Source organism: Schistosoma haematobium, chromosome ZW (assembly GCF_000699445.3).
Source record: "Schistosoma haematobium chromosome ZW, whole genome shotgun sequence".
Taxonomy (NCBI): Eukaryota; Metazoa; Platyhelminthes; class Trematoda; order Strigeidida; family Schistosomatidae; genus Schistosoma; species Schistosoma haematobium.
The window spans coordinates 54120817-54138799 of record NC_067195.1 but is presented as its reverse complement, the minus strand read 5'-3'; the positions used below and the strand labels follow the sequence as shown (position 1 = coordinate 54138799).

General features: G+C 33.2%; 1 protein-coding gene across 2 annotated transcripts in view; it reads left to right on the top strand.

The window, feature by feature from the left end:
* Nucleotides 1-17983, top strand: part of CHRNA2_2 (Neuronal acetylcholine receptor subunit alpha-2) — a 94955-nt gene that overhangs the window by 21137 nt on the left and 55835 nt on the right. The window contains exon 1 of one of the 2 annotated variants that reach the window (XM_051211769.1): nucleotides 8518-8708. The exons of the other annotated variant lie outside the window; for it this stretch is intronic. Coding sequence (XP_051071866.1) covers nucleotides 8660-8708 — 49 coding nt within the window. The 5' untranslated portion in view covers nucleotides 8518-8659. Of the gene's footprint in view, nucleotides 1-8517; nucleotides 8709-17983 lie in introns of those variants that run through there. 2 annotated transcript variants of the gene reach the window in all.

Genomic DNA, 17983 nt, shown 5'->3' with positions numbered 1-17983 from the left:
TAGTTCCATCCAATTCTTGTTCATTTCTCTCATGTCTATCTCCATTTCTCGGCGTAATGTGTTCTTTGGTCTTCCTCTTTTCCTTTGACCCTCAAGATTCCATGTGAGGGCTTGTCTTGTGACGCAGTTGGGTGCTTTCCTCAATGTGTGTCCTATCCACTTCCAGCGCTTCTTCCTGATTTCTTCATCCGCTCTGATCTGGTTTGTTCTCTCTCACAGTACGTTGTTGCTAATAGTGTCCGGCCAATGGATCTGAAGTATTTTGCGTAGACAATTGTTAATAAACACCCGTATTTTCTGGATGATGGCTTTCGTAGTTCTCCAGGTTTCCGCCCCATACAGTAGAACTGTCTTGACATTTGTATTGAAAATCCTGACCTTGGTGTTGGTTGACAGTTGCTTTGAGTTCCAGATGTTCCTCAGTTGTAAATATGCTGCTCTTGCTTTGCCGATCCGCGCCTTCACATCTGCATCAGATCCACCCTGTTCATCAATGATGCTGCCCAAATACGTAAAGGTTTTTACATCTTCCAAATCTTCTCCGTCAATTGTGATTGGATTGGTGCATTCTGTGTTGTATCGGAGAATCCTGCTTTTCCCTTTGTGTATATTCAGACCTATTGCTGCTGAGGCTGCTGCCACACTGTTCGTCTTCTCCTGCATCTGTTGTTGCGTTTGGAATAGAAGGGCCAGATCATCTGCGAAGTCTAGATCATCCAACTGCATCCTAGATGTTCATTGTATCCCGTGCTTCCCTTCAGATGTTGACGTTTTCATGATCCAGTCGATCACCAGGAGAAAGAGAAAGGGTGAGAGTAAGCAACCTTTCCTAACACCGGTCTTTATTTCGAACGACTTTGTCAACTGTCCTCCATGTACGATTTTGCAGTGTAATCCATCATATGAGTTCTGTATGATATTGACTATTTTCTGAGGCACGCCGTAGTGTCGAAGAAGTTTCCATAGTGTTGTTCTGTCCACGCTATCAAATGCCTTTTCGTAGTCAATGAAGTTGATGTAGAGTGATGAATTCCATTCAATTGATTGTTCCACAATTATCCGTAGAGTTGCGATTTGGTCTGTACACGATCTATCCTTACGGAATTCTGCCTGTTGGTCTCGAAAGTTGAGCGTCTAGGGAGTCCTTCGAATTGTTTAACAATACCCTGTTGAAGACTTTTCCTGGTATTGAGAGAAGAGTGATGCCCCTGTAGTTATCACACTTGCTGAGATCGCCTTTCTTCGGTATTTTGATCAGAAGTCCTTCTTTCCAGTCTGTTGGTACTTGTTCCTCATCCCAAATCTTATTGAAGAGAATGTGGAGTATCCTTGCACTTGCCGCTACGTCTGCTTTTAGTGCCTCTGCTGGGATGTTGTCTGGTCCTGCTGCTTTGCCACTCTTGATTTGTCTGATGGCCATGCTGATTTCTTCAATTGTTGGTGGGCCAACATTGATTGGGAGGTCCGTGGGTGCTAATTCGATGTTGGGTGGGTTTAGTGGAGCTGGTCGATTCAAGAGTTCTTTGAAGTGTTCTACCCACCTCTTTTGTTGCTCTTCAATGTTGGTGATTACCTCGCCTTCCTTGCTTTTCACTGGTCGTTCTGGTTTACGGTGGTTTCCAGAGAGTATCTTTGTTGTGTCATACAGTCCTCTCATGTTTCATTCTCTTGCAGCCTTTTCCGCCGTCATTGCTAAATCTTCCACATATTTACGTTTGTCGGTTCTGATGCTCCTCTTCAATTGTTTGTTTACTTCTGTGTATTCAGCTTGTGCCTTGGTTTTTTCTGCTCTTGTTCGACTTGTATTGATTGCTGCCTTCTTGTTACTCCTTTCTTGAATCTTATCCAGTGTATCAACAGTGATCCATTCCTTGTGATGGTGCTTCTTGTGGCCCAGGACCTCATGACATGTTGAAGTGATTGTCTCGTTGATGCTCTTCCAGTTGCTCTCCATAGTAGTTCCTTCTCCATTGAGTAGATCATGAAAGGCCTGAAACTTATTGCTGAGGACTATCTTGAATTTGTTGAGTTTGTCAATATCCTGAAGAAAGGCCGTATTGAACATTTGTGATATTGTCCGCCCCGTTGTCCAGTGCTTCTTGAGTTTCAATTTCATCTTGGCGACCAGCAAGTGATGATCTGATGCTATATCAGCTCCTCTCTTGGTTCTCACGTCCTCCGTCGTCCTCCTGAACTTTTTGTTGATGCAAATATGGTCGATTTGGTTCTGTGTAGTGTGATCCGGTGAAGTCCATGTGGTTTTGTGAATGCGTTTATATGGGAATATAGTGCCGCCTATGACCAGTTTATTGAAGGCACATAGGTTTGCAAATCTCTCACCATTTTCGTTCCTTTCTCCCAGCCCGTGTCGTCCCATGATGTCTTCATATCCAGTGTTGTCCGTTCCAACCTTGGCGTTGAAATCTCCCATCAGAATGGTCAGGTCCTTTGTTGGGCACTTCTCGACGATTGACTGCAGCCTATTGTAGAATTGATCTTTAGCGTCTTCATTGTAGTCGTTGGTAGGCGCATAGCATTGGATGATGTTCGTTGAAATGCCATCTTTCTTTGTTTTGAAGGAGGCATTGATGATCCTTGGTCCATGAGATTCCCATCCTATAAGTGCGTTTTGCGCTTGTTTGGACAGCATCAATGCAACTACTTGTGTATGTGGTGCATTTTCTTCTTCATGGCCGGAGTATAACAGGAGCTCTCCTGTAGTTAGTCGTTGTTGTCCAACTTGTGCCCAATGTGTTTCACTGATCCCAAGTACCTCTAGGTTGTATCTTCTCATTTCTGCAGCAATTTGGAAGGCTCTCCCGGTGTCCCACATTGTACGAACATTCCATGTACCTAAATAAATGGTCGCTCTGGTTGTCACAAGGGGCATCGGCCTCGTAACTTCCGAAGGGATTCGGCTTTCATCATGAGGCGTCATAATTCTTCTAAATGAAGACCTTCTAACTCCCAGGGCAGAGTTTAGAAGGTTTGAATAATTTTTTCTGGTTAGCGTTGCTTTAGCGACTTAGTTTTCTACGGGATGGGGACGCCTACCCCATGCCCAATTCTCCTCCTTTATCCGGGCTTGGGACCGGCAGTAGCCCTCGGAGGGACTCCAGGCGGAGTTTTAAGCAAATATATTTCATAGTATAATCATATCCTTATAAATGTTCTCAAACGTTCATGAAGAATCGATAGATAGGATCATCTCCCATTAAGAATAATAAAGGGAAATAAATTACAATAAAAAATAGTCAGATCAGACAACTATAATTTACAGTAGAAATCTTACAAAGACAAGGTTGCGTTAGCGTAGTATTCAAATGAAAAATGTTTATAAATTTTTATGCTAAAGTTTGTATTATGTCACCTTGAACAACAGTCCTTGAGTTAAAATTTTATTGTGAGAAAATTTAGAAATCTATGATTTACAATCTGTTTTGTTTATTTAAAACTAAACTCTATTTCCTTAATCAATTTCAAAATCGGCTAGTAAGACCATAGAAGTTTTTTAATGAAAATATTTATACTACTTAAATATTTCTTTGGAAAGCTTCCAAATTTATGAGCTCGATTTATTAAAATAATCAAAAGAATAAAACATTTATGATTCATTGATATCTTTTATCAGAAAAAATTACCCAGAAACCGAACTATTAAACTTTATTCAACATACAAGTGAGATTTCAGTATTAAATTCATAATGTATAAATCAGTTTGACTAAAATAATTTTGGTAGAATTTTTGTCATATATTTCTTACTGTAAACCAAATAAAACAAGATAATCATAATCGATTATGTTAGATTATTCCACATTATTATTCCTTATGATAAATGTTTAAATTTTACAATTGATTTATTAGAGAACAATTACATTCTGTACCTATGTTGGGGACGTTAGATCCCTAGAACTCACTTGGGAAAGGACCTAATTTTGTAATTTACTTAGAAAATTTGAATTTCTTTGTTTTCGAGCCAAAGGCGCTCTTGTCACCTTCATATCGTTTTTTCCACTGGGAAATATATTAAATGCTATTGATCCGTTGCGTCTTTTAGTATGCTATTTTGTAACTCTCCCCAAGGACGGTTTTGCATTGTATATATACGTTTTGAATTGTGTTTGTTGTGATCGCTCATTTCTGGCTGTTTGCAGAATATACTTTCCCATTCTAAGCTTGGACTTCTCCCTCTAGTTAGTGGGGCTGGGACACACCAGTAGCTAGCTTACTGGTTTTAGTCACTGAATCTTTGTTCTCGTTCGCAGACCAACTTGTGTTAGCTTCAAACCTGAAAACCTAAGATCCACTAACCATTTCCTTCTTCAGTTTGTTTAAAGATAATGTATTTTTTGAAAGATCATATATGTTGTAAGATTATATGACGAATCATTAACATGATGGATGTAAATTGGTTATAATATCAGTTCATTGATTTTGAAGTCAATCATATCTGTACAAGTCCTTATTTTATATTCCTATAAGAAGTAGAGTTTATTAATGTAATAAGAGTATAGAGAATAGAATATCCGTATTTTCTTTGAGAATTCTTCTAGAGAGATCCAAGATGACTATAAACAATTATTTGTTCAGTTGAAAGTTTAAATAAATAATTATGAGATCAATATCAAGTCCTATTCTGTTGTATAACTTTCCTGGTGAAATTATTGAATTATTTACAGGAAAGAAATAGTCAGTCACCAGGCAATTGATTATCTCTACATGGATGCTGCATTTAGAGTTTTACAAACTACTTTATATGACGAGTGGTCATGTTAACCTATCGATTTCTAAAATAAATGTACCTAAACTTGGAGTTTGTAAATGATTTCACCTGATTGATAGAGATAAAATGCGTTTAAAAGAATATTTGTGCGAAATTGCAAAGAATTTATCTTCCTCTCAAAAAAGATTGGCCTCAATCATAATAAATAAACTTGAGCTACCTATTTTCCCTCATGAAGAAATCAATGTAATGAACAAGTATTATATGTTGGTTAATATTATACATTTTTATTCTGTTTCGCGATGATTTTTATTTACCTGCATGGCAAATTATATCGTAAGCTTTGGTTGAATATTTATATTGTTGATTCTTTGGTTCTTATATACTTTTCATTTCCGAATAATTAAGTTTAATTTGATGATTATTAATCTGCCTTACTGGTTATTAGAATTTGTATTACTTGAATTAGTCCAAATATTTTCTTCAGCTTTTAGTTCTACTTTCAGATTTTTACAGTAGTATACTTTATTTGATTAAACTTATAGGGTCGGAATTCACATAATAATCATAAACCCAAAAGTATTGGAAACTATTGAAATAATGCACAAAAATTCATATCACTTACGTTAAACTAAATGCTTTCTAAATTCCTTACTATAATGATATAATCTTTAGGAAAATTATTCACTGTTACTACTAATCCTTGACATAACGTAACATAGTTATTGCCAGTTACAAATCACTGTCTGACTTCAGACGTACTCTCACTATGAACGAAGAAACACTGAATATTCACTACACTCTGGTATGTTTCTTTTTAAGAGGCAGCATCTCAGTCCTTCAGAGGTTTGGACTCAGACCATTCAAGCTCATCGGACAGGCCTCGGGAAACCGGCCACTTGGTGGGCAAGTAACGATTCGTATTTCTAAATTCACTTCATTTGGAAAGGTTCTTGAGCTTCTTCCTTGAAGGCACTGATAAAGGATCTCACACTAAGACGAAGTAGTTGTTCGGTGTTTCCTGATTGTCAATGATCTTCCACGTATACAATCAGTTCGTGATGTAAACTAAAAATAGAACAATCTGAACAGGTGTCCTATTGAAACCGCTTAAATAATTAGTTAGTAAGTGTATGGTAACATATTAAATGAATGATCACCAATAAGACGAAAGAGATATGTTTATATCATTAGTGTTTTTCATTTGTTTTATGATTAGACTAAATTAACCCACAATCTATTCAGCTGTTGATCTTTTTTTTCAATAACTGATTATGCAAGTCAACAATCATCGTAATCGTTAAAACGACACAAAAATCTTAATTTACTAAAGACTAAAGTTCTTATCTATCCGCAGTAGTGTTGTAAACTTACTTAAGTCAAAGCAACCCCAGGTTGTCGGTAACTTACTGATAAACAGTTAGAATTAATCAAAATTAACTGTCTAAACAATATTTTTTGGTAAGTCATTAAGAAAAACATAAGTAATCCTTTTTGTCACTAAAAAACAATTAAAGCAAATTCAGCGAAATAGATGCATTGGATAATGAAGTGTTTTGAAATCCGAGGTGTCATAAAAGAGTTCATTAATGAATGGTCAGCTAGGAAATGATAAAATGAAATCAAAACTATTCAGATGTTGAATATGAGAAAGGTGAAACGTGAAAGTGATAATTACAAACAATTTGAGAAACCTAAAAGAAAACGCCCAAAGAAAATAGTAATACTAATTCTTTATTTCAAGTAAATTAGTTAGCAAACATGCTGCAACGAAAATTCAAGTTTATCTAAGTTCGTACTACATCTTTAATAAAATTTCAAAAGTAAATTATAAGCAAAGTGGTGCATCAGTAATAAGATGCAACCTCATTTCTATTTAAATAGTAAACACTTTTAGATATATCTTGTAGTGAACGAAGTTTTAGTTATTACTTTATGCACAATCACACAATGCCTTTATAAAATATGAAAATCACAGATTAAATATATATTAAGTGCACATCTTCCTTGAACGGTCCTTTTCATACTCCATCATTCTTTAAATTCTGTTGTTATTTTGGTTACTCTCTGTTTTATTGCCACTTTAATTTATTCCAATCTTCTACCGGTAAGCATCCCACTTCCGATATGTACTACATACTGCTCATAACTATGCATATAAGTAAAACACACTACAATCTGAATACCTAGAATCTCAGTTAAAATAACTATTGTATACATTAATGTTGGGGAGATCCAGAAAACTCCTCGGAAAAAGCCAAAAATGGTTCTGAAAACGTTAGGAAGCTTCTTATCCTATCAGCATTCACTAGAAGTTTTACCAGAAACATCTAGAGACTGAAAAGTCACATATCGAGTTTGTGATTGGATGGTTACCTATACTGCTACTGTGTTTAGTAGAGTTCCAGAATTTTCTGGAAACTAAAGATCATCCAAATTACTAAAACAACCCCTAGATTTTCTGTAAATAAACGAAACTTGGAGTGAAGCGTTTCTTCAAAATATCACACTTTTTCTTTCATTTTCAAGTTTCTGTGTAGATTTAGCCTGACGGTTACTAGAAGAGATTAGAAACTGAGTCTAACGTACAAAACGATTCATAATTATAACTGAGAGATATTCATATTAATGATAAAAATTGAAATCAATCATTTTCAGTGTTATAGTCAATTGTTGAGGATTCTGTTTTAATTTCATATTATTCGAAAGTGACTAAACATCCATAAAATATTTATATCAAAATTTTTTAGGTAAAATTAAATTGAATTAAATATAATTGAAAAATCAAGTTGCTTTTTATGAAAGAAAAATGTATTCTAATGATATTATTAATATTACTAGTAGTAGTATTCAGTATTATGTTTTTGGTACAATATAGAATTTTCAGCACAAAGTATTCTAACAAGTTCCCATTTCGTATTATTTGATCAATCCTGAGATTAAATATTAAGTGATTGCCAAGAATCGACATCTGAATAATTTACATTCATTTTGATTCATAATGCCAGTAATCATGATGTTTCGGTTTGAGCTTTTTTGTCACTTATACAGAGAAAGGTCGTAAACCTTTCATAAACTTACCTGAATAGTTTATGCGATTCATAGACATAATGATCTGTTAAAAAAAAGGAAACACATAATTTGTTGAAATATCTAAATCGTAGGAACAGGTAGCCCAGATATTTAAGCAAACCGCTCATATATATCGATAAGAATATAAAGTTATCACATTTCTTCTCAATAAATCAACCTTTTTCAAAGAAGAAAATGAAAACTGTAAATATTTGAAGTTAACAATATTTGTTTAAATAACAACAGAATGTATATTTTATTTCAATGGTTAAGATCATGAGTCAGTTGAAGCTAGACCACCATGGAAAACCTAAAAGCACTGGACGGCCGTTTCTTCCTCGTATGGGACTCCTCAGAAGCGCGCATTCACGACCTCGCCCCCTGCGAGATTCGAACCTAAGATTTACTGGTTTCGTACGCGATCACTTAACCACTAGACCACTGACCCGGCATCCAACGGCCGTCCAGTGCTTTCAGGTTTTCCATAGTGGTCTAACTTCAACTGACTCATGATCTTAACCATTGAAATTACTATAATATCCACAAAACTCATCATATATTTTATTGTTTAAATGTGAATAAGTTTTTTTGTCCAATTTTGATTCGTTATTTTTTTTTCAACCAATCAAATTTCAAATTGGTATGTGATTGAAATAAACCAATGAAATAGATTTAGTGAATACATAAAATTGTGTATTTAACAAAATGGGAAAAAAAAATAAGTAATAGCTTATATCACTCTATAGAATAATGAGTCTATTTTAAAATATTACATATTATTTATAAACTAATTCATGTATGATGTACAATTTACAACATATTACATCTTGAGGAAATATTATGCTTTAATATTATTATTGATTAATGAATAAATTGATTTGGATTTGGTTAGTCTGTCTAGTTTTTATTCCAGGTAAGTATTACCTGATATTTATTAATTAAATGATGATATAGTCTTCTATTTATATATATACATATAATTAGAGGGGGTTTTGTGAAGATTTTACAAATTTCAATAGTTGAAATCATAGGTCAATTGAAGCTAGACCACCATGGAAAACCTGGGATCACTGGATGGCTGTTTCGTCTTACTGTGAGACTTCTCAGCAGTATGTATCCACGATCCCGCCACCCGAGAGATTTCAACTCAGGACCTATCAGTCTCGCGCGCGAGCGCTTAACTATTAGACTATTGACCCAGCAACCAACGGTGTTAATATCTAACGAAACGGCCGTCCAGTGGTTTTAGGTTTTCCATGGTGGTCTAGCTTCAATTGACTCATGATTCCAACTAGTTATATATATATGTGATTGTTTAATGGTACAAAAATACGAAATAACTGATTCTGAAGATTAGTTTAAGTTTAGTAGAATGTGGAAATTTATTCAAATGTATAACTTGCAAATAAATAGAAAATATTAGTTGTTTACCACATACTGAAGTTGTTTATTTTTAGAAACTAGACAGTTTACATCACAAAGATTTATCTAACGTACTGTTGTTCGTATTGTTTTCTAAATAAAATGAAGTCTCTTAACATTAGTTTGTATTATTGATTCATAAATCTTTTGATCAAAGATACGTCTAGTTAACTAGTATATATATATATATATATATATATATATATATATCGATTAAAAATCTTTGTTTTTACCAAAGCGAGAATATTTGAACTGAACAAACAACATTCATTTCATTATATTCCTTTCAGATCCTACAATTATAAATCTAAATTAATGTTTCGAAGAGATAGATACACTTACTTATAAGGGCTGGTACGATGTCAAGTGCACACAGGTTATCCTCGCCTCTGAAAGGATCAATCTATTCATTCTTTTCAAGCCATATTTTAAATCCTGTCACTTATTTGCTTATCAAACTTAACTGTTTCTATGTAATAGTATGTGTGTGCATCTAGTACCTTATCACATGTATGTAACTTATTTTTGTCTGACTATAAACATCGATTAACGATTGATTAAATCGAAATGGCTCACATGGCGTCTGCAATCCGTTTTGCTTCGCTCCCTTCTCTTTGTTTTTTTTCGTTCCATTTCTCCGATCGTTTGTCTAGATCAACGAATGTATGGAATACATGTATTCGAAATTCATTCTCGCATTTGATTTATTTAATTCCATCATTCGCTGACGCGATTTAAGTTGATAATTATATATGAGGATTGGTGATATGTATACTTCAATAACAAGCAGCAAATGATCTACATGGAGTCAGATCTCAAAGCACTAAATTACAGTATCCTAAGTTGACAAAATTATTAACGTCAAAATGTCTAGTACAGACTGTTAGCTTGAATACGTTTAATCATTAATTGATAAGATGCTAGACATGTCGTTGTATTTACACATCAGAACAAATATTTCATGGAAGACTAAATCACATATGAGATGATCTGAAATCAGGATTAAGTGAGTGTTGACTCAATTTTACTGATGTTAGTAATAGAAAAATATGTAAATAACAATAATATATGGAATAAAATGAACCCAACTTATCAAGATAAAGAGAGGGAGACTACGTAGAATTAATTCTGCCTATCTTATCATTCAATCTTTGAGTTATTTTACTGGATACAAAATTTGCATCACCTTAGTAACAGTATGGTATATATATATATATATATATATATATATATATATATATAACGTATAAAAATTATCTAATTATATTGTTTATTTAACAGTGCGTTTTTTGTCAAGTAATAATATAGACAATAGTAAATCTTTTTTGATTATCGATATCTATATTCTAACATCTCAATAATGACGTATGAATATATCCCACTATTTAAATGTTTTCATTCTGATTAGAACCTGTTATTTATAGTATCATATTGATTTTATTGATATTTACTATTAACTAAGGTCGGTCTATAACTACAGATCATTAATAGTAAAATATACTTACAGAGAGGTTGTGGAATGAATCCTTCATTTCACAAAATTCAAAAGACTCAGCCTATTGTGCTGTGATAAGCATAAGGTAGAATGGTGTTGATCGGATGATCTGTCTTAACTGACGTATGAATGATATGTGTAAATATTTATCTGAAGGTAAACTTTAACGAGAAAATTTGAAAGGTACTCAAGAAAAGACTTGAACAAGTACATTTATAAATCAGTCAGTCAGTCAATTACATGCAACGTAGAACCTGATATATATGTGTAACTGTTCAAGTTTAGATATAGCACTAACACAAATAAACGAAACTTTTATAACAAAGCAGTAGAAGTAGTAATAGAATTAGTATTGGTGTAAAGGTCTAGCCATAAGAAGAAAAAACCGTAGGAAGGATTTCAGACTCAGGATCATGGGGAATATATCTGTGCAATTACGAATGACATTGAGAAATGACACTAGTTTTTAATTACTGCTTACGATAATCGTCCTGACCCTAACTAGGTAGTCTACACCTACCTGAATGGCTCAGTAAGACAAAGAGTGGTTTCATGAACTAGTACTACGTCCTAGTTTGGTCGTCTCAGCCTACTACACTAAACGACATCATCCATTGAGGTGGACAATGGTTATACATCCATAAAACACATCTCGACCACCTCATTTGATAAAGATTTACTATCTCATCAACAGATCCTCTATCTTTACCCAGTACCCTATCTCTAACGTCAGTATTCTTTACTAGTTGATCTCAGCATAAACGAGAAATGCTTTAAAGACACCTATGATCAATTACTGTAAACTAACGAATATTTTTTCATTCACTATTGGCCATGTTTTTCATTTATAAATTAAAGCAAATGAAACTACACAATAAATATTTCATTACACAATTAAGTTGGTTTCATTTCATTTACGCGAAATATATCTCCAGATTTCCTCATATTTAATTAATGATATTGTCTACAAATATTTGTTACTGATCATTATACATTGATATAGTTATTAATGAAGGCTATCAAATATATCTACCATTTCAAAATCTTAACTTGAAAGGAAAAACAATTTCAAAATAGTGGGTTAATGTTGAAAAAAAATGATAAAGAAAAAAGATTGATCGTATGATTTCATCTTCATCCTACCATTTATGTTTCACTAAGTCTATGTATATTCATTTAGACTTAATCTAAATTAATCCTATTAAGCTTTAAAACAACATCACTACAATTTTCCTTTGAATAATGCATAGTGATAAACAAGTGTATTGATTTCTGTTAACATTATATCAAATGTAATTTTAATCAATCAATAATCATCAATGATTGGTTCATTAAAATAGATCCTAACATTTGTTTAACCAATAACATTTTGTGTGTATTTTTTCCTCTATGTATTATCAAGGTAAATTTTATGTAATGACTTTTTATTTATATAACTGAATTATAATTAAACATTGCTGTTAATAAATCAAATTTGTTTATAATGTATTATTAGAAAATTGTAAATATAAGGAATTAGTGAATTGAATAAGTTAATAAGATGGTAGAGAAGATTTGTAACTCAGCTAAATAATTTTGATGGAGTTTTTTTCTCTGAACTAGATGGTTTGGTCGTGGAGCTTTCATCGTTCTTCTGAATGGTATCATCAACACAGACATCTACCTGAAGTTTGTGCTGATGATGTTGTTCAGAAGAACGATGAAAACTTCACGGCCAAACCATCTAGTTCAGAGAACAAAACTCCATCAGAATAAGTTGATCTTCTATTATTCAGTGAAATAACTTTTAAAACGGATTAATGTAGTATTAATAATTATGTGTAATAAACTCTCATATCTTTTATACAGTAAATATAATAATATCAATACCACAACAATATCTAGTATTATTAGTTAGTATGAGAATTAATTTCTTTCAATTAGTTATGGTTACTTAAAAGAAGTTCAATGAATTCAATAACAAGCCAGAAATGGTCAAGAATATGATTATAATCACTTAAATAGTTATACCAAAACAACGTTTAATTAACAAGTTAATCAGCGTCAACACTGACAGCTAGATAACCAACTGGCTATGTTCTTACCTCTCTGGAAGGGAACGGTACACTGTATTTGGAGGAGAGTGTTCAGAGTTTCTACTGTCTCATGAAGGTGTACCACAAGGAGCTGTTTTTTCACCTCTTTTATTCTCTTTTTTTCCGCATGATCTGCCATCTTCCATAGAAAAATCTTTTGTGAAATATGCGGATGATCTCGCTGTATGAATGCCTATCTCTTCCTGTTTACATCCCATAGAAATGAATGAGTTTTTGTCTCGTATTGATTGTTGGTCTGTTGGTAATGGTCTCATACGTAATCCGTCTAAATGTCAAGCTGTTAACTTTAGCATGAAACATGAACAGCATCTAAACACCGTTTTGAGATCCTATAATGCTTGTGCCATTGAAGACTTTGATAAACACAGTGTCGAAGGTCAACTATCTTGGTGTTGCCTTTTCGTCTGATCTCTCTTGGTCTTCTCACATTTTATTGTTATCAAAGAAGGTTTTCCGTCTGACTTACTACATAAAGGGATTGCATGCTTTTGGGATTACTCGTCATTTACTCTTACAATTAGTCAATTCTTGCATATTACCTATTATCATTTACTGTTCTCCATTATTCTTTCCCGGGCTTTTGAGAAAAGACTTTGCTGTATTGCGGAGAGTGCTGAAGGCAGTTGGCAAGATGTGTGGTGAATCTTTCGAAGTCATAATTAATATGGTTGTGGATAGATATCTAAAGTCATGCAAACTCCTGGCAGGTGTTATTTTATCAGATACTAACCATTCCCTTCACTCTTATCTTTCTCCTTGTATATCTTCTGGTAGAACGAGACGTAACTACTTTAAAATCCATGCACGCAAGCAAAAGTATAAAAGTTCTATAATACCTTACCTAGCAAATATACTCTGTGACGAACAGGTTGTTAGAGTTAACCTAGTCAATAACCTTCATTCTTAACATGTCTCTAATTTGAAAAGTTGTACAGTTTTTCGGTCTTTTTTTAAAACCTTTTTTTCCTTTTTTTTGTCTTCGTCACTGTTTTTTGCGTAAGTAACTTGTTGAAATACCCTGTGCTGAGAATTCTATATTGTACCAAAATATAATATTGAATAAAGCCATTAATAATAATAATGTTGAGAAGAATTTAAAATTGTTTAGAATGTTCTTTTTTTAGCAAAATGAAAATTCTTATTGAATTGTATGGCAAATACTGGACAGTTCGAAGGAACATTTCTTTGTAATTAGTTTTTCATTATGGCTTTACATATAATTTATAAATCATTAAATATTATTGACCACATAGCAAAGTTACATCATAATATTGCAATTTCACAAGGGATTGTAAAAATAATATATAGTATGGAGGATTTGTGGAGATTGTAGTATTTTCACAGTTCAATCCACAAGTCGATCTAAGCTAGATCACCATTGAAAACCTGGAAGCACTTGATGACCGTTTCGTTTTAGTATGGGTTCGAATCCTGCATGCGTGATCGTGAATGCCTACTACTGAGAAGTCCCATATTAAGACAAATTGGCCGTCCAGTGCTTTCAGGTTTCAACTGGTGGTCTGGCCTAGGTCCACTCATGAATTCAACTGTGATAGTATTTAGTAATTAATTAACTCGTTAAAAGTGGTAGCATATTGTAACTATGACAATCAAAATAAGTTTTCATAGAAATTGTCATTCAACGGCTAAAAGAATGCATAATATTCAGTAACAGAATTTGCAAACTATTTCGATAGAAGTTATATTGGTAACAGTTACGAAAAAATAAAGAGATGAACACAAAAATGTGTAGGAATACAAAATGAGACACAATTAAAAACATTTCAATTAATGAATTGGCGTTCCGTTATGATTCATTTTGGTATGACCCATATCAACAGTGAAGTTAGGAATAGGGGTTGTACAAATTCAATGCTTTCTTTTGTTCAGATGCTCATTACTAAACGATAGACAGGTAGTTTATTTCATATTTTTGAACAAACATGTATAGAAATCAATCTGTGCACTAATTTGAATCTACTTAATTGGCCCTAACTGTTTATGAGAAATATTAATATCATTTCAACACATAAATATTGGTACAAGAGGGCACCAAATATGTTTGCGCCACACCATATTCGTGTGTGTGTGGGCTGTGATACTTCCCGGTCGCCCAGACCGAAGCAGGTGGTTTTCTCAGGGGGCCACACCCCGAGCCTTTGACCTGAAGGTCTGATCCACAAGGCAGTGGAGCATCGTGAGGAGATGCATTCCCATGGTAGCTGGTGACCAACGATTGGTTCATACGCCATTTGTTCCCGCAGGATACCGGAGCCCATGTACCTCTGCCAGGGAAGTCCTATTCACTGCCTTCTCGTGGCAGGGGTGTTGTTTACGAAAATGAGAGGACGAAAAGCGAATGTCCTGCGCTTTAACCAGATCCCAAACCAATGGTGCACATGGGCTCCAGAAATAAATTTAAACCATATTTAAAGTCTTGCATTTGTAAGTATTGTTGATAGCCAACGATCCCATGACATATCAAGCATGATATTTAATGACAAATAAAAAGTTTACAAAATCTTTATGATGATCACTTATTTATTCTCGTTGTTTACATCACTTTATCCCAAAACAAGATGGATTATTACGGTAACTCTTGTAACGTTTCTGTAATTAAATGTCTTATTATCAACAAGAAAACTATATTTTAGCTTGATGTTCATGAACATTTTGTTTTGTGAAGGCATTTAGGGTAGTGAACAAAATAATTTACAGTATTGAGGCGGTTGTTGAATTCGAAGTATAATATCATCAACTAATCTTGATTAAACCAATATTAGAAATCATGGGAAATCAGATAGCTGTTTTTCTTTATTTCTGGCAATAAAGGCTATATTTGAAGAAAAGTAAGGGGTGAAGAAAATAAATGAAGAGAGTACGTAAAATGATTGTGAATAAAATGTTTTATTAAAGGTAATTCGGCCAAGGAAGAGATAAAGGTGTTAACAATTTCCTATGAATAATAAGGCTTCAGTCGTTAGTTCGAATTCCTTTAGCTTCTGCTATATGTAAGAGACGAGATTAAACTCCATAAAGAAAACTATTAGGAATACGATTAATCCCTTTAAACGACCTAGTTTTATCTATTACATGACCGCTATTGATCGAATGTGTTAGAGTAGAGTTTCTTTGATCTTATCACAACTAGTACACATTTCATTACACTATCAATTACTACTTATGATTTATTATTGCTTATTTATGTAATCTATTCCACTATTATCATTAAATAATAAACTGCCTTGACTGATATATGCATATAAATATTACTATATATTAGAGTAAAGCATAAATGAGGATCTAATTGAAAATAATATTGCTCACTTATATATGTTATTCTAATAGAATTTTAATAATATTTAAATGTAAACAACATGACACTATTACTATCTGTTAAACCAGTTCAACGTTATTATTAAATGAGAAGTGGGAATTTCGATTTGACTAGATCAAATAACTTTAAAATAAATGAACATGATATTTATCCTACACAAAATCTATAATATGAGCATTAATATTGCTAACTGTTACTTGTATTACAAGTTTATTTACTTAAAATTAAATGAATAAATCAACTGAATTTCAGTTTATTACATAATTGCATATTTCACTTACATTTACTTTACAATTTGTAAATCATTCGGATTTAATTATATAACTAATTATAATAACTCTATTCATTTAAAATTGTCTAGCTATTTATTCAGTTACTATGATAGTTTCGCACATTGAGATATCCAATCGTTTAAAGATGAAGTATTGCAAAAGAGAGAGAGCTGAAAGTTCTAAGTTGAATCGAATTTTAGGTCGTGAATATACATTGCTGAAGACTTTCACACTTACTTAGTCAAGTTTAATAACTCTCTTGGAACCTGTATCAGAGATTTTGAAGAATATCTATATTGGGTTTTCGGTTTTCTATAGTTATCTAACTGCAATTGGTCCGTAATGTAACTCCTGGAAACTTCTTATTTAGTTTTATATAAACCATAAATGAACGTACTATTACTACTATTACTATTAGTAGTAATAGTTTAGTTTTAATCAATAATTTGTAGTTATTTTTCCGAATAATATGCATTTTCCTATTGTAAGAACTTGTATTCACTAATTTATTTGTTATGTTTTGACTTTATTCTTGAAAGTATCATAAGCGGTATTGTGTAACAAATTATTGTATTTATTTCTATCAAACGATTGATTATTTCTATAAAAAAGAAAGAAAGAAAGGAAGAACTTTCAATTACGACTCTTCTGTACACGTGTCGATAAAAAATAGCTATTTTAATACGTATATACGTATATAAATGTCACTTTTTGATTAACCAATCACAATCATCTGTTGACCAATTAAAACCAAACAATGCAGGTACATCCAGCTGACGAGTCCAAAATAGGACGAAACGCGCGTCCTGGATTCCACTGCTAGCCACTATCCATCATTGTTTACAAAAAGCTTGAGAATTAAGACACTATCAAGGCATACGCACAGTATGCACATATGCTAATAACAGACTGATCAATTGCAATCTTAAACCTCAATGGGAAGATACAAGTCAAACAATACCAAGTGAATGCACTACATACTCTATAATGTATATTTATTGGTTCTTAATAATTTTCTCTACAGATATATTTTTTAATCGGTGGACTTAAATTAATATTACTTTATACTTTGTTGTAACAATGTTTAAGTCCATATTTTAGCACTGTTCTTAATTATGAACATACCCAATCTCCTAAATTTGGGGAAATATTGAGGAATTCCCTCAGATCTGGGGAAATTTCAGGGTTTCGGTGCTATTTCCCTAAATTTTACTATGGCGGCTTCCCTAAATTTTCCCGGATTCGGTCAAATTTTCCCCAAAATTGTGGGATCGGTTATAGCTATTGAAAATTGATGTGCTTATTAGAATGGGATTGTGGAGATTGTTAATTTTTTAATTAAGAACATGAATCGACCGATATCAGACCACCGTTGAAAACCTGGAAGCAATAGACGGCCGTTTCGTTCTAGCATGAGATACCTCAACAGTAGCATCCACGCTCGTGCTCGCGAACACTTTACCTCTAGACCACTGAGCCGCCATCCAACGGTGTTTATGTTTTCTCGTTTATTAGTTTAATAAGGCATTTTATATAGTTTATAAACGAGAATCACTTATAAAAATA